This window comes from Ascaphus truei, chromosome 5 (assembly GCF_040206685.1).
Source record: "Ascaphus truei isolate aAscTru1 chromosome 5, aAscTru1.hap1, whole genome shotgun sequence".
In the NCBI taxonomy this organism is placed as follows: Eukaryota; Metazoa; Chordata; class Amphibia; order Anura; family Ascaphidae; genus Ascaphus; species Ascaphus truei.
The window spans coordinates 102,912,848-102,935,376 of NC_134487.1; the positions used below are offsets into that span (position 1 = coordinate 102,912,848).

The 22,529-nt window shown below is 41.0% G+C and overlaps 2 protein-coding genes across 3 annotated transcripts; one reads left to right on the top strand and one right to left on the bottom strand.

Moving 5' to 3' along the window:
- Window positions 1-2,739: 2,739 nt before the first annotated feature.
- Window positions 2,740-8,865, bottom strand: LLPH (LLP homolog, long-term synaptic facilitation factor). Of its 2 annotated transcripts, none has more exons than XM_075600364.1 (3): window positions 8,751-8,865; window positions 6,957-7,188; window positions 2,740-3,466 (listed from the first exon to the last, which is right to left on the bottom strand). In XM_075600364.1, the coding sequence occupies exons 2-3, from the start codon at window positions 7,159-7,161 to the stop codon at window positions 3,300-3,302; spliced, it is 372 nt and encodes a 123-aa protein (XP_075456479.1). In that variant the 5' UTR covers window positions 7,162-7,188; window positions 8,751-8,865; the 3' UTR covers window positions 2,740-3,299. The 2 variants fall into 2 exon arrangements, with proteins under 2 accessions (XP_075456479.1, XP_075456480.1); XM_075600365.1 differs by having other exon boundaries at window positions 6,957-7,167; window positions 8,751-8,860.
- Window positions 8,866-9,189: 324 nt separating this feature from the next.
- TMBIM4 (transmembrane BAX inhibitor motif containing 4) lies at window positions 9,190-21,000 on the top strand. Its single transcript, XM_075600363.1, has 7 exons — window positions 9,190-9,426; window positions 12,086-12,194; window positions 14,436-14,541; window positions 16,787-16,820; window positions 17,089-17,206; window positions 17,865-17,910; window positions 18,360-21,000. The coding sequence occupies exons 1-7, from the start codon at window positions 9,336-9,338 to the stop codon at window positions 18,564-18,566; spliced, it is 711 nt and encodes a 236-aa protein (XP_075456478.1). The 5' UTR covers window positions 9,190-9,335; the 3' UTR covers window positions 18,567-21,000.
- The last annotated feature ends 1,529 nt before the right edge of the window (window positions 21,001-22,529 follow it).

Genomic DNA, 22,529 nt, shown 5'->3' on the forward strand with positions numbered 1-22,529 from the left:
GTCCAGACCTCAACCCGATTGAAATGCTGTGGTTGGACCTTAAGAGAACTGTGCATATACAAATGCCCACAAACCTCAATGAACTGAAGCAACGCTGCAAAGAAGAGTGGGCCAAAATTCCTCCACAACGATGTGAGAGACTGATAAAGTCATACAGAAAATGATTACTTCAAGTTATTGCTGCTAAAGGTGGTTCTACAAGCTATTGAATCATAAGGTGTATTTAGTTTTTCACACATGGCTTCTCCATTTTGGCTTTATTTTTGTTAAATAAATCATGAAACGGTGTAATGTCATGTGTTGTTGTTCATCTGAGGTTATATGTAAAACCATAGAATTCAAAGAGGGTGTACTTTCTTTTTCACATGACTGTATAGATACATACTGCAGTGACTTTGTTGGTAATGTGTATAAAGGTATATGAGCTATGGTTGGCACATTTGAGTGTCCCGGAGGAAGCTAATTATCTAGCGTAACGCATAGACTGACAACTGCGTAGGAGAAGAGGGTGGCTGAGCATATATGTACTTCCCAGACGTTACATCATCCAGGCCATGCAACCCATGATGGAGGACACCAGACATCTAATTTTATTGGCTGTACGGACAACTCGTGTACAGCTAACATATGAACCGCTCCTACAGACTTTATGCACCTTTATTCTCATTGTTTGTGAATGTCCCTTATCACTTTTTAAAAATATTACAGTAAAGGTTTTAACACTATATATGCTCTTTTTGTTTCTGCTCTCAGTTATTTATACAAGAAGATTTAACGTGGGTACTCCAATGATATTTGAAAAGCCTATATTTATTTTCTCAAATGTGAGCGAATTGACAATTGTTTATTCCCTGCTATATCTTTGATTAGCCATACTGCACCATATTCTTTTTATTTTCTTATAGCCTGAAAGATGCTGCACTTTGAGTTCTCGGAAAATTGCATCGAGACCCCTTGGGACTCGTTTTCATTAGATTATTCTTTGCCTTTTTTAACACATCTTCACGCCAGGAAATTTTGTACTCGTTTCTTTTTCTGCGTTCACTTTACTTTTTGACAGAACCAATCATTTTATTGGGATTTATTTAAAAAAAAAAAAAAACCCTCTCCCTATTTATCCCATGCATATAAATATAAAATGTCAGCATTGTGACATTTTTCCCTCAGGGAAACCCTGGGTTCCGTGGAACACCGATTGAAAATCACTGACCTAACTTTATAATGGATGAAGACCAGCAAATAAAAAGGTTTTCATCCACAACATGGAAAAGAAACATTTTCCTTCAGTTGACTATTTGGAGTGCTGCTTTCCTTTTTTGTGCACAATTCTGAAGCCAGAGCACGTGATTAAACATGTAGATCAACACAAATGCCTCATGTCAGCTTTGTATGGGTTATGTACATGAAAACGTTCAGTAAATCCATAACAAGACCAAAATCTAATGAGTTTTGGATTGAGCTTCCAAATGGAAGCAGTAGATATTATAGCATCATGGTAGGCTTTTATATTGCAAGTTTCCCTTGATAAGGAACCGACATAGGTGTAACAGAAAGATGTTGGCATACTATGCAATTGTAACACAATGTGATGAACCGCATCCCCTTTTTTAGCCCAAATTAGGCCACTATAAAATTTAGGGACATTATGTAATAGTAAATAAGCTATTTTACTTATAGTGTTTGCTTATGCGAGTTTAGTGAAGGAACTAAAATCACATTCACATAATGCCTGCTGTACTATAACATTCTCCCCGTTCCATTTCAGAATTCTAGCATCTTGCTGTACTAAAGTGTAATACATTTGTTAAAATAGGTCAATGTAACAATATCAGTAGTAAATGTCATGCACACAAAACCATTGTGGCGAGTCAGGCACTTCGGTTAGTTTGGATCCATGTAGAATGTTTCCACTCTACCATATATTATATTAAGGCGGCAAAACATGTAAAATCTTATACGGGTATACCCCGCATTAACGTACGCAATGGGACCGGAGCATGTATGTAAAGTGAAAATGTACTTAAAGTGAAGGACTACCTTTTTCCCCTTATTCATGCATGTACTGTATACTGCAATCATCATATACGTGCAGAACTGATGTAGATAACGCATTTGTAACAGGCTCTATAGTCTCCCCGCTTGCGCACAGCTTCGGTATAGGTAGGGAGCCGGTATTGCTGTTCAGGACGTGCCGATAGGCGCGAGCTGCCGTTTGCCTATTGAGCGACATGTCCTTACTCGCGAGTGTACTTAAAGTGAGTGTCCTTAAACCGGGGTATGGGTGTTTTTTTTTTGTCTTTTTATAAAATCAGTCCTGTAGTATTAGTTAAGTTACGGTTTCTTTTTATTCAGCTTAATGTCATTTTTAATATACTGATCATCCTTTGATTTCTATACAAGGTTTAGCACACCTCCCCAGCAGTGCAAGATCTTTGTAATACTTTCCTGTTTGTGACCATTTTTGGCAATATTCCCAGCAGTTTCTGCTGCAAACTAACAATAGATAATGTTACCTTCGTAATATCAGGATACATTATAGCAAAGTTACACTGACTGAAGGATTGCTTCAAACTGAAAGGCAACCATTATATTAGGCATACAATCAGAATTTTTAGATTTATAACAAGCACCAGCTTAGGCAGGAATGTAGAAACACACGGAATGTAGTATTGCAGCTTTAAATGAAGTTAAAAAAAATATATATATATATATCATTTAGTACAAGATTTTTAAAATCGCTTACTCTTTAAAAATATTTATTATTTCCTTACATGACAGTATGCATTTAAAGATTATCGCAGAACAGCCTTGACATTTGTGTGGTATCTCAGCCGCTTCTTTTCTTGAGATGCATACAATACATGAGAGTCCCTGTGACAGTGCAGAGATGGCATCACCGCACATAAAAGAAAGATATAATTATTAGCAAATGCTAAAAAGGATGCAGGCGCCGACACAACGTGTCGACGCCATTTTTCATGACAAACGTAAGCAATGCACTGCAGACCACTACCACCATGGAGACCGCATACAAAATTAGCCTTTGGAAACAAAGATGCAGACCATACATTTACAGGTGCTGGAGATTTGAAGATTAAAAACATAACAAAAATTAAGTATTACTCTTAGATGCCTTTATGTTACTTCCCCATTCATTTGCCAGATGTGTTTTTTTTAACGGATTTGCTGCAGAGAAGCATCCATTGCTTCACAGGCCTTTGTGGCAGCAGAGACCAGTAGATGGAATCTCCCAGGAGGCTGTAGGAAAGTACATAGAATGTAGGCTGTGCTCCTCATTTCTACCAAGCTAATCCTTTGGTAAGTTTGGATTTTCCATTCTTTTTCCCTCGTTGAACCTTCAGCTTCTTCCTTTGCCTCTGATTCATCCATACTGGATACTGACCGTGCTGATCAAGAAGGCTTTTCTTGTTCCGTTTTAAATCCATGTCCATCTTACCGGAGTCGCCTGAAATAAAAAAATGATTTTACAAAAATCAGCAATAGCAAAAGCCCAAACTTCGTGTGAAACGGTAGTCACATTTTTCCTTTATGGAAAAGCCAATTACAGCAATAAGGTGTTTAAAATGGGTGATTAAGGGACCAATTTAAAGGAGCCAAAAAGGCCAACTATCAAATACAAACTAAATATTCAGTTTGTTGCCTTTTCTCGATTTCTGTAATATTAGCATACTTGCGATTTAGGCCTCGGCCAAGCTTCCCGCTGGCGTGCTGAGGCTCAGGGAAAGCGGGTGCTTTCCCTGGTCTTGCGGGTGCTTTCCCTGCGCGCCGTCAGGGGGCGGGCCAGTGACGTCACGGAGCTGGTTCGCCCTCATTGGGCGAACCGCTCACGTGACCGGCCCTGCGCTCCGGCAAGCGGGGAAATGTTATATTTCCCTAAGACCTGCGCTTGTGGAAGCAAGCATAGGCGAGCCCCTACTAAAGCCGCTCTAATTGCGGCTGTAGGGGCTCAGTGCTGAGCGGAAGCGCGCCTCCGCCAGCAAGCAACAACCATGGACGAGGCCTAAGGCTTGCTGTGCTTGTGTATTTGAGAAAAATAAAAAAGGTAATATATTGATTAGGCTTTAAATGAAAGTCTGTCAACAATTGAAACCATGATTTTAGGGTTCCCTTGGTAGCAGACAGCAGTTTGGGTAATTTTCTTTAGATCTGATTTTAAAATAAACCCCAGCAAGGCAGGGGTGGGGGAGAATTTCAATTTAGGCATCTTAAAATGTATTATGCCAAGCTGTACTCTACGAACAACAAATATCCTGATATTAAAAATCGGCCAAAGGACAGTAATTGGTACGGAGAAAGTGAGGTGTGTAATGTAACCATGTTCTGCATGATGACAGTGTTATGGACGCCATATGTTCAGCACTTACTACACATTACTAGGCTCTAACTTGCACCTCGGAAAAACAAATGTATGGAGAGAATAATTATTTCATTTTATCATTCATCAAGAGAGCTGGAAGTTTAACGAAGAAGAATTACACTCTGGGGTCATTTAATTTAGTCACACCTCAGTTTGTTAGATGTCGATCTGGCTTCCTGAACAACTGCACTAAGGAAATGGTGATTTCAATGTACAGGATAATTCGGTTATACGTAACTGTCCAAATTAAGTGTTGGCACTAAATTATTTGTATCTAACCACAAGCAAGATACTTTCAGCAGCTACTTCATGCAAGAAGTGCATTGTATCCTACCACAACATGTAGTGCACAGAATCTTTTACCGGCCAAGTTTTTCTACAAAATATACATATATAAATCATTGGGGCCTTCAACCAGCAGTTGATCAACAAGGGCTGAGGAGATTATATATATATTTGATATACACGTATGTTGCATGTAGATTTTGGACACTCATTTTACAGAATCTGTACTGTAGGTTGTAGACTAATGTGGTTTTGAGGTGCTCACTGTCCATAAGCACTAAATTCTTTACTTTGTGCTTTGCTTCTTTAAATAAAGGTTTTTTTTTTATACTTTTCTTCCACCCCCTAAATAAAGGTTTTTTTTTTATACTTTCCTTCCACCCCCTCCCCCCTAGAGTGCTACAATATCTCCACCCCTCTTCTTGACATCTCAGTAGAAGACTTAACTGCTCTTGCAAGAATCCCAAAGATAACTAAGTTGTTAAAGTTTAAACCCTCAGATGCAAAGATAAAATAACTGTTAGAAGAAACATCAGCAGTTATTTTAAAATAATGGAGAACACATAATACTGCTTTATTTACATTGTATCCTATAGATAAAAAATATATGACCAACAAGTACCAAGTTTAATATGCATAAACCATATTACCAAGATATTGTTTTATTGCCCAAGCTATTTTGCCTCATTTGAAAACATGTCCATCTAAACCAGTATTCTGCCAAATAGTAACTTGTTTTTGGAACATCGCCAATTAAAAGACAAAAAACACATTATGTTTGTTTTGCAAATTGCAACTCTGCACAATGCCCAGAAAAATGTCATATGCAATTCTCCAGAGGTGCAAAAGAACCCGTTTACATAACATCACATGCCCTAGACATGTGGGGGAAAAAACAAAAACACATTCATGTTCCATTAGATTGAAATTGATACTTTTTCAAACAACAAAGTGGACACAACACAACAAACATCAGAATATCCCACCACCTCATGGTGATAAACGTCTCTGTTCATAATCATGCGGCTCTATTTACGGATTCAAATTCCATGGTGAAATGCAAATGTATTACAGATATCTGTGAGAAAATCTCTTTACACCAGATCCTGATCCTATCATGAAACCAAGGCTGTTGCAAGACATCACGGAAATCAGATTGTACCTTGCTGATGGACAACTAGATGCCATTTTTGCAAACCGGAAAGTCCAAGTTTTGATAAGCAAACAAAAGAAATTTGCATTTATAGCAAAATGTAAGTTATTTTAAATCTGTTCCATCAAACCATATTAAAAAGGAATAGTTTAGTGAATAAAAGATCAGAAGTGGTCACCTTGATAAAGCAGTGTTAAACTAGGCTGCTCTTTTCAAAGACACTCAATAACTGCACTAAATAGTATTATATTGATGAGGTAGAGCAATCTGCGATAAAGCTTTGGTGCAATCAGAATAAAATAAAAATATACATATTGTTAAAAACACAGAATTTTGTGGTAGAACAGAAACCCAAGTTGATATAAAGCAGTGTCCACACCCTGCCTCCAACCTCTTCCCCCAGTTAGGCTGAGGACCCGCTGCGGTCGGCGGCGCGCTCGGGCAACCAGACCCTTACCTGCACTCTGGTGGTCCCCGCTGCCTCCTCCCTCCGTGGCTGACTACGTGCTGTGACGCGTCAGACGGCCGGAGCTACAAGCCTCTGGTGATCCTGCGCAGTGACGCGTCACACGCAAGGGAACCAATCACAGATTAGATCGCAGCAGCCAATCTGAAGACAGGCAGTGCTGTGCTTTGAGTTTGTGTGATGGCCCCTCCCACCCGACCTGTTTTGGCCCCGTGCCGGAAAAAGTTAACTGCAGACCACAGTGTAGTGACTTGCACGCGCCGCCGGCAAGCAAGGCAGCAGTGTGGGCGCGTGCAGCTGGGCCTTAGGTGGGAACCATGGGGTCCCTGAAGCTGAACAGAGAAAGGTAGCAACAGTTGGACATATGTAAATCCACCCTCATCACGTGAGACAATAAGTCACGACGGATGACATGGCGGCTTCCTATTGGTCTGCTCAACACGTGATATTTAAACCACCATTTTGTTTCCTCTGGAAGGGACGATACCAACATTACTTTTACAGGTAGGCATCTCTAGAACCAGGTGAAAATATTGTGTTTCAGCTCTGGGGGGCCTCCTGATTTTTATCCAAGAAAAAAGAGAAAAAAAAAAAACACACGCAAAGGGAACTAACTGCTCCATTAGACAATTTTGCAAATATAAAATTAACTTTTTTTCCCCCCTTCAAATCACCTTCAGTGGCTTCCACTTCTGTGTTTGTTTTCTCCATCACTTTCTCAGCTGTCACCACAGTTGCAATCTCTTTCACCTCATCCATTAACACATCGCTGCCTTTTGCCAAGACAATTTTCAACCGGGCCAGTTCTTTGGGGGCATTCTTTTTCCTCTTCTCTGCCCGCATTTTCCTCTTCCATTTGCTTCTTAAACTTTTAGCCATTTTTTCCTGAGCGACGGTAAAAGAAAACTATGAATGAAGAAAATAGTTGTCACCATTAGTGTGAATTTAAAGACGGTTTATTTAATAACAATAAAGTACAAAAGTTATCTTTTATGACTTGAAGAAAATAAGTGAAGCTTTTGGGTTGTCAGACTGCACTTATAATGCTGGCGACACTGCGTCAATACAAATGCATTGTCGCCGTCGTTGGCGCTTATAGGGCACGCGACGGCGCGACCAAGCGACAGCGTTACCAAAAATCTGGTAATCACTGTTATTTTATTTTCGCAACTGTCTCTCCTTGTGGCCAGAGAGCTTCTCAGTCCCTCTGCCTTCCCCTTTTATGAGGTCACTGGTCTTGTAACCAGTGACGTCGCCTAAACTTGAATTGCAACTATCGCAATGGTGACGGCATCGGCTGCGTCGCCGGAACTATAAGCACAGCCAAAGCCAGAGGTGATGCTACAAGCAAACAAATCCATTTCTTTGTATCACAAGTTTAGTGACCTGGCATCCCCAACCTCAAGGTTTGATGTTTTAGGAACAATGAGCTTTATGGAGGCAAAACCCCAAACACTGGAAACTATGGCAATTCAGAATGGTCAGAATTGACACTGTATATATAGAAAGTTTAATAAAGCCGTGGCAGAAGGTCTTTCACATATACAGATACCATTGCACCCGTTATTAGAATTTGTTGTGTTACTTAACAGTAGAGCAATGAGAAAAAATAGTTAAGGACATAACCAGTGTTATTTAATCCTTTCGCTGCTCTGCAACTCACCACAAATAGGTCAAAAGATAATGTGGAGCCCTCAAAAACACTTATGAGAGATTTTACATCTTGGGGATGTTTGCTCCAGTTTTTTTACCCACGGAGTTAGATGTGTTTGCCATGGTGACAGCAAGTTGCTGACCAGTCCCTTGCATTGCAAGCCTCACTCACACAGAGCACCAGCCATTGGAAGTAGGAACCTGTACAGCAGATTCCCCTAACACCAGGCACAACGATCTGAATAGAGCATCTCCAGTGGTGACATGTTCACCAGCACCTAACATTCCTAAATGGATCTGATGGAAGTGATGCAAACCAGGAAACCGACTCCATAACTTGCATCATTTACATATTTTAAACATACAGTACTTGGAAACCCAAAATAGACTAAATACAAACAGGCTGCCTCTCCGTGGCCGTTAATCCTTTCAGGGTGACACGGTCAACAGCTACGAAGGGTTAAATCGTTTCACCGACATAAAATGTGACAGCAAATACAAAAACAGCCTGGCCTACTTTTAGCCTGCCCAGCGCCACACTATTTAATGCTTGGCTTCCTTCATAGACAGGATAGCCGGATATGCACAGATTGCATTGTTAAAACATTAAGCCCTACAGCTTCTTTAGCCGCTCTCCTTGTAAGAAGTCCAAAGATCCCGGTTCATGCCCCTTCTATGTCAATGTAAAAGGCGTTTTTCTTATCTTTCTCTATGGAAGACTCGTGTGCTGCTCCCCCCATGTGATAATAATTAGCCCCAAAAGAAGGAAGGGGGGGCACCTCACGCTGGCTGCCCAGGCCTCCTCATCCACTCACCTCCCGTGCCCCTCACTGCTCCACGCGGCGCCCGAACCGGAAACTCGTTGCGCAGTAGTTACTGGGCGTGACGTCACCGCGCAGGAAAGACGTCACGTTGCTTGTGTTGGCCGCCTACGCGCACGCTCTAGCCGCTACTGGGCCGTCATGACGCACGAACGCGAGTGTTTGAGAAGGGAAAGCGCACTTTATTGGCGTAATGACGTCCGCAGCTCTGTTGTCGGGTATCTGCACAGTGCCTAATTATGTTTTATATCAACAATTCTGATTTAATTAGACCACAGAACAATTATGTATAGATCACAAATGTATATATATCGCTCTGAATCATTTGTACACGAAAGGAACATGTCGTGTTTTCTTATTGGCCTAGTCCCGGGTGAAGTCGAGCTTCCTGCTAGTGGACCGCACAGCATGCGTTTCATGCCTCTCTATGACACCCGCGTTATTACATACTGGTTATGCGAGTTCGCAGGGGACGGGACGTGGAACGCACAGGATGAGCGGCCATCTTTTCCTCTGTAAGCAGCTGACGGTAACAAGGAAGCGCTCTGAATGCGGTAATTTTGTTTGTAGTTATCAGTGATGATGTCGGAGAGCTACCCCAGGTCCTCCATCGAGGATGACTTCAATTACGGGACTAACGTGGCGTCAGCCAGCATCCAGATCCGTATGGGTGAGTCCTGAACCCCAACTGTCATCATCTACAACTGTCAGCCTCCCACAGGCATCCCACAACTATCAGCCTCCCCCAGGCATCCCTCAACTGTCAGCAGCCTCCCCCGGGCATCCCCCAACTGTCAGCAGCCTCCCCCGGGCATCCCCCAACTGTCAGCAGCCTCCCCCGGGCATCCCCCAACTGTCAGCAGCCTCCCCCGGGCATCCCCCAACTGTCAGCAGCCTCCCCCGGGCATCCCCCAACTGTCAGCAGCCTCCCCCGGGCATCCCCCAACTGTCAGCAGCCTCCCCCGGGCATCCCCCAACTGTCAGCAGCCTCCCCCGGGCATCCCCCAACTGTCAGCAGCCTCCCCCGGGCATCCCCCAACTGTCAGCAGCCTCCCCCGGGCATCCCCCAACTGTCAGCAGCATCCCCCAACTGTCAGCAGCCTCCCCCGGGCATCCCCCAACTGTCAGCAGCCTCCCCCGGGCATCCCCCAACTGTCAGCAGCCTCCCCCAGGCATCCCATATCTGTCAGCAGCCTCCCCCGGGCATCCCCCAACTGTCAGCAGCCTCCCCCGGGCATCCCCCAACTGTCAGCAGCCTCCCCCGGGCATCCACCAACTGTCAGCAGCCTCCCCCGGGTATCCCCCAACTGTCAGCAGCCTCCCCCGTGCATCCCCCAACTGTCAGCAGCCTCCCCCGGGTATCCACCAACTGTCAGCAGCCTCCCCCGGGTATCCCCCAACTGTCAGCAGCCTCCCCCGGGCATCCCCCAACTGTCAGCAGCCTCCCCCGGGCATCCCCCAACTGTCAGCAGCCTCCCCCGGGCATCCACCAACTGTCAGCAGCCTCCCCCGGGCATCCCCCAACTGTCAGCTGCCTCCCCCGGGCATCCCCCAACTGTCAGCTGCCTCCCCCGGGCATCCCCCAACTGTCAGCTGCCTCCCCCGGGCATCCCATATCTGTCAGCTGCCTCCCCCAGGTATCCCAACTGTCAGCCCCACAGCAACTCCTCACATACTCCGAAATTCATTTTAATACATATTGGCTTTTCATTCAATCTGCTACATCTGTGAGTCATTAAAAGGGCAGGGCTACTTAACGTGCCCCCCTCCCCACCAAAAGAATGGTTTACAACTAGTTATCAGTGTCATTGGCTTCATTTGAAAGATTCAATTGCCCTTAAAGTCTCATTTATTTGTATCTTGGGGAAAAATGAATATTAACTTCTTGTTGGGAACACAGAATAAGATTAGTTACTTCTGCATCATTAATGATAAGCAGCACCATAATGACATTGTAAACAAAGCTAAGCTAACACTTAAAAAAAAAAAATGTTAAAGGTAAAAAACGGTCAAGAATAAAAGTGTCAGCCAGTTACATGTAATTTATTACACGTCACTGTCTTTAGTTCACTTTTTTGGTAGGTAGGACGGCCCCATTGAAGAAACTGGATTGAGAGATGTGAGCAGGAGATGGGAGTTCATGTGTCCATGAACACACAGCAGATTTATGGAAAGAACTAGATGCGAACAGCTTTTTTTTCAACAACAAAAATACACGTATAGCGGCATTGTGAAAGAATTAATATCCCCACTATTATTTTAATGTAGAGGCCAATGCAACTTTAAGGGTTTGGTCTTATGTTTTTTGTTTTGCTGGTATTTTGATGCTGAAATCCCCTCTTATTCACTGTACAATCTTGCTGCCATGTAAAAGTTCTCAGTTTAGTGACAGGAGGAACAGGACATGAGTTAAGTGGAGAGTGACACCTGCTCAAAGGTGCAACTCCTTACTCTGCAGTGGCAGTAAAAGGGTTTAATGGTCCCCAACTAGTGGACACCCGCCTTCTTCTTTGAGATTGTCCTTGTATTTATATCCCATCTGTACCTAAGTCGCCTTCTGTGGAGGATAAACTAAAGCATTTAATTAAAGCAAAAGGTTTGTGTCCATTACAACAACCTAGACATTTTTGTTAACTACCCTTCCAGTATCTCCAGTGGCACAATAGCCAATGGGAAATAGTTTAAATCCTTGTCGTTTCTTTATGTATTGCAGTTCTTGTTTTTATCTTTTACAAAATGCATGGTATTTATGCAAACTTTCCAGGGTTGCACCACTCTCTCAAACCATATGCTGACAGTCAGTACTGATCTGTAAAGGAATGGCCTAAAGAAACACCCTTAACACTTTTAGAAAGGAGTGGTTCAGATTTGATCTTTTTTCATGTAGTTTGTGTGACTGAGATGTAAGGCAATAAAGCCTGTAAACAGCGGTATATTAACTTCTTGGTCTGAGAAGATCCTATATGTTTCTGTCATTGACAATGGATCCACCAAACATGGTAGGATATTCCTTCTATACAGAGCAATATTCTGTGTCTGTAAAGGCCCTAAGTGACCAGAGGGGAAATAAGGTGTTACCATTCTTCATAACATGCTATTTGTGCCCCTGCCCTCTAATTAAATTATGCTTTTGCCAAGTGTGCAGTGATACTTAGGATTGCTTCTTATTGCGTCCTGTTTTTTTAGGATGTGGTTTCCCAAAGTAATGGTGCATATAAATTGTATGAGCTTTGAAACGGTGTTATCATAATGATTTATTTGAATAAGAGTTTACAGTTTAAAAAATAAATAATAAAAAAATGAAACGGTCTATTTTGTCACAACCCTAGATTTTCTGCGGAAGGTCTACAGCATTCTTTCAATACAAGTTCTCTTGACCACTGTGACAGCTGCAGTATTCCTCTACTTTGACTCGATTCGGACCTTTGTGCATGAAAGGTAGGTTACGTGTGCCTTGTGCTATGGTCTTGCATTCCAATTGCATTCCAATCAATGGCCTTCAACATCACACCACATGCAATATGCAAACGGGGTTCCCTAAAGCCAGTTGTGATGCTTTTATTAGTTCAACATAGAAAATATATGCTGCTATTTCTTGAATTTTTAGAACTACATGTATCCATTACTTAGAATGCATGTTTGGATATATATTTTTTATCAATAGTGACACCGTACAGGGGGGCTTGGATTTTCTGGCTGTCTAACATTCTCAATTTTTTAGAAATTTATTATAACATTCACTTTTGTGTCAGATGATAAAGTCCAAAGTTTATGTTTTTTTTTTTTTCCACTTTTGCTGCTGAACTTGTCAGTTTCAAATATTAATTTAAAGGCTTTATTTTTAATTTTTTTTCATGGTAGTGTTACGTTTAAGATAAGCTTCCCGTAACCTATCATTACAGCATTAATTTCACTGTAACATGCTGCAGTGCAGTTATGGGTTTGAATCTACCTGTAAGTTTGCAGTGTTACCAATAGTCTTGAGTTCTGAACAAAGATACAAATTGTAACAGGCGTGTTGCCTGGCTTTGTGCTTTCACATCGCAACATTGATGGGAGCTGCAGCAAGGTGCGACAGCATCTTAGGCCTCGTTCAGGGTGCTGGCTTCGGAGGGAGGGCGTGCTTACGTGCGAGCGTCCGTCCGAAACAATGTATTTAAAGTTAATTGTGGTTGTCAGGGTAGTTTCAATAAACAACCCAAGTTGTTTTTTGAAGCTGCAGCAGCGTCACTGGGACCTCGGCAGCCAATGAAATCATTCTTGAGAATGATTTCAAGACAGCAACTTGGATCCCTAAGCTGCTGTCTGTAGCCCCGCCCCCTCCCCGCCTCCTCAACTCTTGAAAAAGTCTGCTGGGGATGATGTGCACACATCGCCCAGCAGACTGCCGCTCGCACACGCGAACTCACGCCCTCCAACTCCTGCCTCTGGCACCCTGAACAAGGCCTTACAAAGCGCATCCTGTGCCTTGCACGGCTAAAAAAAATTACGTGCTCGAGGGAATTTGATGGCTTACAAACTGCTGAGGACCCCTGTGTTCTGATGCATTTGAACAGCCAGTTCTTCTTTTTCTGCAGATGAGAAGAGGGGAATGTGTTAATACCAGCAGTGGGTTCTGAGATAATAAACATCTTATGTGTAATCTAGGGCAAATCCACATAATATTTTATTTTTTAAATGTATGTTTTATTGTTTTGTTTTTTTTTAAATAAAAAGTAAATCATTGGTACAGTAAATAAATATCTGAAAGTACTAGATGTATCAAACTGAAGCATATACAGATCAATTCAAGATTTTAATAAAATAACACACGTTAGGCTTATTCCATAGAGACTGAAGCCGTGCTGAGGTGCGCTGAGGGGAAACATTATCCCTATCAGCGCGGCTTTAGAGGGCGCTTCCGCAGGCGTGCAAAGGCGTGTGGAAATGCAGGAGACAGGCAAGTTTAAATTTTGCCGCTGAGGGAAGCGCAGGGCCGGTCACGTGACTGCCAGAAGCCAATGGCAGTCTGTGACGTGGCGCCCTAGCCCCGGCTCCCACCCTGCACACAAGTGCGCTCGCTGACGCTCATGCAGGGACAAGAAAAATCTCCTGCGTGAGCAGGTGAGCATGAGCGTCACCGCTGCCCAGCGCTCTTCACTACACTATGTTCCAGGCCATAAGGAAAACATATGTCTGCTCAGTAGGTGCTGTGAAAAATCAAGTTTTAATACTTGGTAACTCATGGTTGGTGTAGACGTGCAGTTTGGCAAGTTCTAATTATATCTTCAACAGAGTAGCAGCAAAAGTTGTCAGTCATTGATGTTACCACTTCTGTTATTGGTCTTGGGTAAAATGTCCGGTGTATAATGAAGCATTTCCACCTTTACATATTACCCTGCTCTTACCAGCGCTTACTTCTTCCCCAAGATCAACTTCTTCAAATAAGCCACGATCCAAAACACACACCAACCTTCTTATCCCCCTCCACCGTATGTTTCCACTTACCCTTCCTTATGGATTGTAAGCTCCTTGGGACAGGCCCTTCCCTACCTACTGTAACAATGTATGTTAATGTTTGATGTTATATTGTTATCCTCTGACTGTACTGCGCTGCAGAATATGTTGGAGCGTTATAAGGGATTTTTAGACTTTTTTTTATCCATTCTCTAATTATTCTCTTTTTATATTCTCCTGCAGCCCCGCTTTGCTTCTTATATCGGTCATAGGATCATTGGGTACAGTTATCGCTTTGACAATCTACAGGCATAAGTATCCAGTGAATTTGTACTTGCTGTTTGGATTTGTAAGCATCTTCTTGAATAAGACAATAGAGCGTTAAAATGAATGTTTTGGGGATTTTTTTTTTAATTGTGCTGATAAGTTTGTAATAACGTGTGTGTGTGTGGGTGTGGGTGTGGGGGGGGGGGGACTACTGTAGTATGCTTTCAAATTACTGCCTAAAACTGGGATTTAAACTGATAAGTAGCAGCATTATAATTAAATGAATGTTATTTCAGTTTTGCTTGTTTTGAGATACTTTTGTTGTCTCATTACAAGTCAAAGCAACGTGGCAGCTATTCTGCCATTTTCTTCAACCTGCCAAGACAGAGTTATTGAACCATGAAATGGATAAAGTTCTGTCTTAGACAGAAGATCATTTAACTGCCAAGTGCTTTTAAAGTACCCATTATGTGCCAGATGGTCTGAAGTTAATAAATTGCCATAGACCTTACAGCTCTACGCGCTCTTACCATGTGCCTATTCCTGAGATCAGTACTCCACAACTGAGCATATTGCGTCAATCTGAAGACACTGGTGAAAGTATGATGGTATGATGGGGGTAAAGAGTAGCAATATGTTAATTTGCAACTCCAAAGCAACGCTACTTTATTGACAAACTTATGTTTTTCTTTAAATAGAAGTATGAACCATAAATATAATGTATAACCCTGTTAATTTGATGTAACCTACTGTTATCGTAACTGTGCTAGGGACATACTTGAAAAGGAGAGGTAACTCTCCATCTATTACTTTCTGGTAAACCTTTTTATAAATAATTATTTTAGAAAGCATCACCCCCATTTTATATTGTATAAATCTTTCTAAAATATGTTCAAGGTTTTTTTTTTTTTTTTTTTTTTTTTTTTTAAAAGCCACTTTGAACAGTGTATGACTATTTGTTTTTGCACTGTGTGGATTTAAGTCGCCTGCATGTTTATTTATTTGTATTCCATGAATCCTGCTCACAAATGTTTCGCTGGACTGTTACTAGATCTGTATCTAACAGCAAAGCGTAACCTTAAAGGAAACATCACAATGCCAAATGGAGCACCCCGGAAATATAGAAATATAAGTTATTATAGGCATAACACAAAATATCATCCAAAAGACAAATGTGCATCACTAACACATGACTAAAATAATGACAGAAAAAATACATACAGACTTATATAAAAAGATGGGGGGGGAAAGCACATTAAAAAAATACACCAAAATCATTCTTGGGTGGAAAAAACATTCAAAAGATTCCACATTGAATTAAGAAAAATTACTTCATAGATTTTATGTAGTTAAAAAAAATAAGAAATAAAATACTAATCCTTTGGGAGGTTGGTGAGACTGTTCATAAGGCTTAATATAGTCGGAGAATTAGATATTTTAAAACTCCTTAGGATCTCGTGCTGTCTACTTCCTTGGTATTTTGAAAACCAAATGAGCAACTAAAAAAAAAATACTGTAGGCCTGTACTCAATAGTACTATTTTATTATATATATAATCACTTGTTTAGTTGCTGAAGAATGATTCCGTAGCTTAATACAGATTGTGTGTGTGTGTGTGTGTGTGTGTGTGTGTGTGTGTGTGTGTGTGTGTGTGTGTGTGTGTGTGTGTGTGTGTGTGTGTGTGTGTGTGTGTGTGTGTGTGTGTGACTAGCTCCAAATAAAACAGAATGCATTATATTTGATACCACATTTTTTGCTGTGCTTTTCAAAATAACGTTTGTGGGCCTACATTTTCACTGATCACATTTCTTACATTATTAAACAAATGTTAAATAAGCTAGATAAACTGGGGCTTTTGATGGGTGTTTTCACTTTGCATATGCAATGAATATTGCTAAGTGGTAGTGCAAATTTATTGCAGTATTCAAAACCCCCTTTATTTTAGTTTGCACCCTGTGACTGAAAGAAACTACAGGGCACATGCTTAGCGATTTTATATCCACTGTTGGTTTCCATTTAATATTATTTTTAAACTACATTGTTTTTATCAGTGTTGTATCAAGCGGTAATATATGCCATATCATGTAAATGATAGATTCTCCAAATACACCACCAATGTTACCATATAATATTACATTATTGGTGTATTTTTAGAATACCGTTTTTTATCGTGTTTCAGTTTTCTGCTAATGTCTATATCTAGGAAAGCTAATGTCTCTTAGAAATGTAAGACTGATATTTCTCTGCAGGGGCTACAATACCTTGCTCTTTCTTTTGGTCAGTAGGTGTGGTCAAGCAAATCTATATTTAATGTCTCTCTTTTACAGACCCTTTTGGAAGCTGTGACTGTTGCTATTGCAGGTAAATAATACTCTAATACAGACCACCTGCCTGGGGGTGCGGGGGGGGGGGGAAATGTAACGTGTGCAGCACACTGAATTAGTTTGTTGTATCGGACATCTTACAAACCTTCTTGGGTTTTCACTTGTATTGCCAAAAAACAATGTAAACCTTATCTGGGAACTGGGCTTTGTCAGTGAAGGTGTTAATGTACATTATAGCCTCCTGTATATTATGGATGGATCACATGTTCATTGTTAAAGTTGTACACTCTGCTTCTCTGTTTCAGTGACCTTCTATGAAGTAGCTGTGGTTATTCAGGCCTTTATACTGACCACAGCTGTGTTCCTTGGTCTGACAGCATTCACTTTCCAGTCTAAGAGAGACTTCAGCAAGTTTGGAGCTGGGTAATGTTGCTTTTTGCTTGCAATGTATTCTGCCTAATAGAACTACTGGAGTCAGGCCATTATGCATTATGGATCCTAGAACTCGTCTAATCTGAGCAAAGCATCTTAAATCTAAACTGGTTTTGCGGTTCATCAAGCAGGAACAATTGCCCTTGAAACAAATGGGTTTTATATGCAAGGTTATCCGGTCCCTTATTGAGCCATGGCCTGGCTGTAGCTGCTTCGATCAGAAACCATCCATATACCCACATAGAAATACACTATCCTTATCCATCCACTTGTTCACTGTCACCTTTGATTAATCTCTGTTGTCTTGACTGATTGTCCCTGGATTAATCATATTTTCTGCTGATTTACACAGATTCTTCTCTATTACTTACAGGTCTGGGGGGGGGGGGACAAATGGAAAAAATTAGCACAATCTTTTATCAACACTGCGCATTTTATTATTATTATTATTTTTTTTTTTCTCCAGACCTTTAAGTAATAGAGCAGAATCTGCGTTTTGGCAGAAAACACAATGAATGCAGGGACAATCAGTGTGAGATTGCATATATAACTAGCCTTAAAATAGTATTTGTTTGGAATTCGTGTAGTGAGGATTCAGCTTTATTTATTTTTTAAATGTCTGCAACATTTTGTTCATCTCTTTTTATAGGCTCTTTGCAGGCTTGTGGATCTTGATTCTAGCTGGATTTCTGAGGGTAAGATGATCTTATAACAATGTGTACATATGAGCTTACTAGTCATGCGTACGTATCTTGTACCAAATATCTAAATGTCAGACGTACTTACCGGTCTGTGTGTGGGGTGTGCCTATTTTTTATTATAAATAAACTAATGCTCTCTTTAGTAATCTTCAAGAATAAGTAGTCACTATGACAGTATATCACATGTGGGGTTTTTTTTTGGGGGGGGGGGAGTTTAATATGGAATTTAGTGGGGAAACATCATACTACCGAAATACATAGAGTCAAAGCCCAAAGACTTTGTCTATTTGCTGGTTTATTGCTTTGGCAAAGCTTGTATCTCTTTGCTGCCGAACTGATCCTAAAAACAGATTGCGGGAGCCTCTGGCATAAATAAAAGCATACATAAATATGTGAGTCTTGGCGTCATCCATCAACTCAAATGAATCTTTGTTTCCCGGCAGCTGTTTTTTCACAGTGAGCTTGTAGAAGTGGCAATTGCAGCTGGTGGGGCCCTGCTCTTCTGTGGATTCATAATCTACGACACGCATTTGCTGATGCACAAGCTGTCCCCTGAAGAGCACATCCTGGCTTCAATCAACCTCTATCTCGACATCATTAATCTATTCATGCACCTGCTTCGTTTACTGGAAGCCATCAACAAAAAATAATCCAGCGTGTTCTTTTATTAAAGGCAGGAGGTTGATATGTGTCTCTTGAGCAGGATAATAGTTTTAGTTGTCTCTTGTCATGATTTGTAGTTGAGTAATATCATTTTTAGTTGGGATGTGGTTATAGGCTCTCTAACCTCTACTCTGTGTACTGAGCCAATGTTTTGGGTTAGTAGTCCTGTTAGCAGCAAAAGGGTTAACAATAAATATCCTATTTATAAGTAAATGACGTGCAAACCTCTGCAAACCGCTGACCGGAAAGACATTTTGTTCTGTATTGGATTAATAGAGCAGCACATAGACTTTTGCTGGCCATAGTCCGCTCTAAAGAGTATTATGAAGTTATAAAGCCCGGGTTGCTGCCCGTTTTGTCCTTTCTGGAGAGAAAGCTAAATGCTGTAAATGAGGTATCAACCATGTCCTTTAAAAAGGATGGCTATAGGTAATACACTAAAGTGTTGTCAGATATTTAGAAATAATTTACACAAGACGTTACATTTGCACTGGTGGAGGCAGCCAATTCAAGGTAAAGTGTTTTGTCTGAGAAACAGATTCATGTAAGATCTCCTGCTGCTTGACTTTTTCAGAAATGTACCTGAACCCACATCTTCATTAAGCGCAATAGCATCCAAGCAGTGTTTAGTATTACAGTTTGAAGCAACTGACTTAATTATACATAGACGAACAGGATGTATGATCTGGATATAAGCAATACAACAAAAAAAAAATGCATAGCTGGCACCACAGCAAAAGTCAAATCCAATAAGAGAAAAAAAAAATGGCATCCCATTTCTGTTTAGGTTCTTTATTTTGTGTTCCTTTAAAGTCTTCTTCGTCCTCGTTGGTTTAACATAATTGTACATTGCAATCTTTACAATGCAGTAATGTTCTCTGACTAACCCCAACTTCCTTGGTTGGGAGCACCATGGGTTTCTGTCTTGAGCCATTTGTAGAGACTGCGTTTGCAGTAACAAATCAGTGCTGGTTTACTCGAATACCCCTGATATTCCTAATTGCACATCATTATGGATGATGTCATTTTAGATACAACACTTTGTGACCAAAAGCAAGCGTAAAAAAGTATGTCAATTTTTTTTTTAAACAAGTATTGAATTTTCTCAGTATGGGGGGGGGGGATATTGTTTTCCAAATATACATATAAAGCATTTTCACAGTAAGTACATATCCTATATTGACAGTGAAGAGCCATGAAATTCTGTGCGACATATAGTTATACCACAAGTCCCATAGCCTATAGAATTTTATTGTAAGAATCTCTAAGAAAACAGGTTCGCTTTTCCATGTTAAGCACCTGCGAGAGATGTTTTTTTTAACCAGCTGTAAACTTGGCATCTAGTTCAACATTTGAATTGAATAACACAAAAAAAAACCTCATACTTTGGCATCATGCTAGTAATGGTGTTTATAGAAATTATAGTATTTAAAGCTGCATTTTGAATTGATCTTTTTGTACGTAATTGAAACAAGAGGATCCCCCTTAGTTGAACGTGCTGTATTCAGCTCGGTGTGCCGCCCAGTTATCGAGATAATTACTGTGATGGGTACTGGATCCACAAAAGGGTGCCAAGCTTTAGCATGCCTTTACTCCAATTTATATAATGGAAGTAAAGGCGTGCTAAAACTTATCACCTTTTTTTGTGGATCTGGGCCTTTGAGGAAAACAATATGGCTGTTTAAATCTCACCGGATCCGTGGATCCATAGGAAGCTGCAACGTCACTGGTTGTGACTTCCGCATGGTCAATGGCTAGTAACCAAGTTGGATTCTCTAGTGGGAGCACTAGCAGCTACCACAGTATTTGTCTCTGGCACTGAAATAGAGCTTCAGCAGAAGCGGGCCCTCTGGTTCCAATTATGTACCAAAAAAAAAAACAGTTTAAAATTTTGGTTGGATTGTTGCTTTAATAATAATGTTCATTATAAAAAAAAAAAAATTGTAAAGATCCATGTGAGAAATATCTTGTCAAGTGAAATTTCCACGATTATCATGTGAAAAAAGTATTAGTAAAGATACTTCGTACATGGAACAAATTGCAATATTTTAGAAAGTGCACAACTTACCTGATTTTAATTACATAGTATTTTCTTTTGATTTGGAAACTATAACAATTTGAGCGGTGTGCCACAGGCAGATAATATCCATGAAAGCTGCTTATTCAATTCCATTGATAAATACCTGGAAAAAACACTTCCTTTTTGAATATCAAACTTAAAAAGGTGTGTTTGTCCATCTCATTGGGATTCCTATTAACTGAAGCTGTTTAATTCTCTGTGCCAACCAGAATGTTCTTGTTGGTTTACTATGTGAACTCATTCTTTTTGAACAGGACTTGTTTCTGAATTTGAATCATACATTTACAGTGAAATAAAAAAAAATTGAATTCCATATTAAAGAAAATGAAGTAATTTGAAAATTAATTTTCCATCGTTTTTTTTCCTGTCTTTATTTGTGTCTGCCATATTTGTATTTTTTACACACACACCCCCACACCCCCCTCCCCCCACGGGAGCAGAGGTGGAAAGCAGCAGGAGAAGAGAACTGTTGACCATATCAGCGCAACAGGACTGCCGGGGAAGAATTATATAGAAGGAGGAATCTGCATACAATAAGCACTGCAGATATTACTCTGCTCAAGCATAGAGAGGGAAGGTAAACCAAACAGTGACGAGAGGGTGGTGCTCACAGGGAGTGGGGTATTGACAAATGAGTGGAAAGAAAGAATCCCTATATTGTGGCACTTAGAGAGAGAACACCCTAATTAAAACTTAATTTTATTATATAATTGTTAAAATAAAGCTGTTTGGAAAAACCGCATGTTCAGAACAAACAAAAATAATTAATAGGACGGAGAGGTGTGGTGAGGGTGTTAATGGAGGAGTATTATAAATCTATACCTCTTTCTATTAAGCTTTAATTAACCCTATGATAGATATGAGTAGTCTCTATATCATTAGTAAGTGTAAATACTTCAAATAATATTGTATCTCAGATCCCCTGTAACCAATAAGATGTGAATTGGATGGGGTGTAAACAGTTCTCAATAAGCATGTCTGCTAGGGAGATGTAAAGCCAGACTGAAAATAATGGTAGCTAAGGTGAAGCAGCCATACATATATCTGGCAATATAAATGTAACGGGTATTCCCACCCACCCAATCGCAGATTTTGTATAGGTGCGAAGAACATACAGCGTTACTCAGTGTTTGTGTTACATTACCTGTTGGCTCACAGGAGGGCTGAGCTTCCGCTACGGGAAACCTGGGGGAAATTATGATCTAATGAGTAACCACTTACTCGATGCAGCGCCTCCACCTGCGATGGCTCCCACCAGAGGGGGAGTGGTTCCTCGCAGGACAATCACAATAACCAAATACACATACGAGATATAACCAAAGAGCTTTTAGTTGAGAACACAATAACACAGATATATCACACTTCATATAACACGTGTCCCTCTATAGAGGAGACACTAATCACAGTATACCACACCACTCTACCTCTGCGCCACGGCGGACGCCCACACCTTATGCGTCACGGCGGACGCTAACGCTTGTACAGAGAGACCCCTCCCCATGTCCAGTAACCCCAACCCAATGTCTCGCACTCCCCAATCATAAACCAGTGTGTGTGTGTGTGACTGCGCAGCCACTATGTCTGTCGATAGGCCTTGTTGGTGCACGTGAGGGTGTGGGTTACCTCCCCAGGCTCCAGCCACGGGTGCTGCTACGGACTTCTCAAAGGATCTAGGCGAACTCCTGTGCGATATCCAGATCTAACACAGGATGATCCATCAGGGGCGATCCCACCCTGATAACAGTCCAGCTCGCTCTGCAAGACACGCAGTATTCTTTATTCTTACTATCCGGTAGCTAATGGGGCGAATCCCTAACTTAGGGCCTGTCCCTACAATACTTCACTAAGATGACTCAGGGCTATCTGGGGC

Bases quoted from the DNA above. Each gene is read 5' to 3' on its own strand.
- LLPH (XM_075600364.1), bottom strand. From the start codon at position 7,161: ATGGCTAAAAGTTTAAGAAGCAAATGGAAGAGGAAAATGCGGGCAGAG. The intron at 3,467-6,956 runs GTGATTTGAAGG...TTTTTATTTCAG, and splicing joins AGAAGTGGAAGCCACTGAAG to GCGACTCCGGTAAGATGGAC.
- TMBIM4 (XM_075600363.1), top strand. From the start codon at position 9,336: ATGATGTCGGAGAGCTACCCCAGGTCCTCCATCGAGGATGACTTCAAT. The intron at 14,542-16,786 runs GTAAGCATCTTC...TCTCTTTTACAG, and splicing joins TGTACTTGCTGTTTGGATTT to ACCCTTTTGGAAGCTGTGAC. The intron at 16,821-17,088 runs GTAAATAATACT...TCTCTGTTTCAG, and splicing joins TGTGACTGTTGCTATTGCAG to TGACCTTCTATGAAGTAGCT.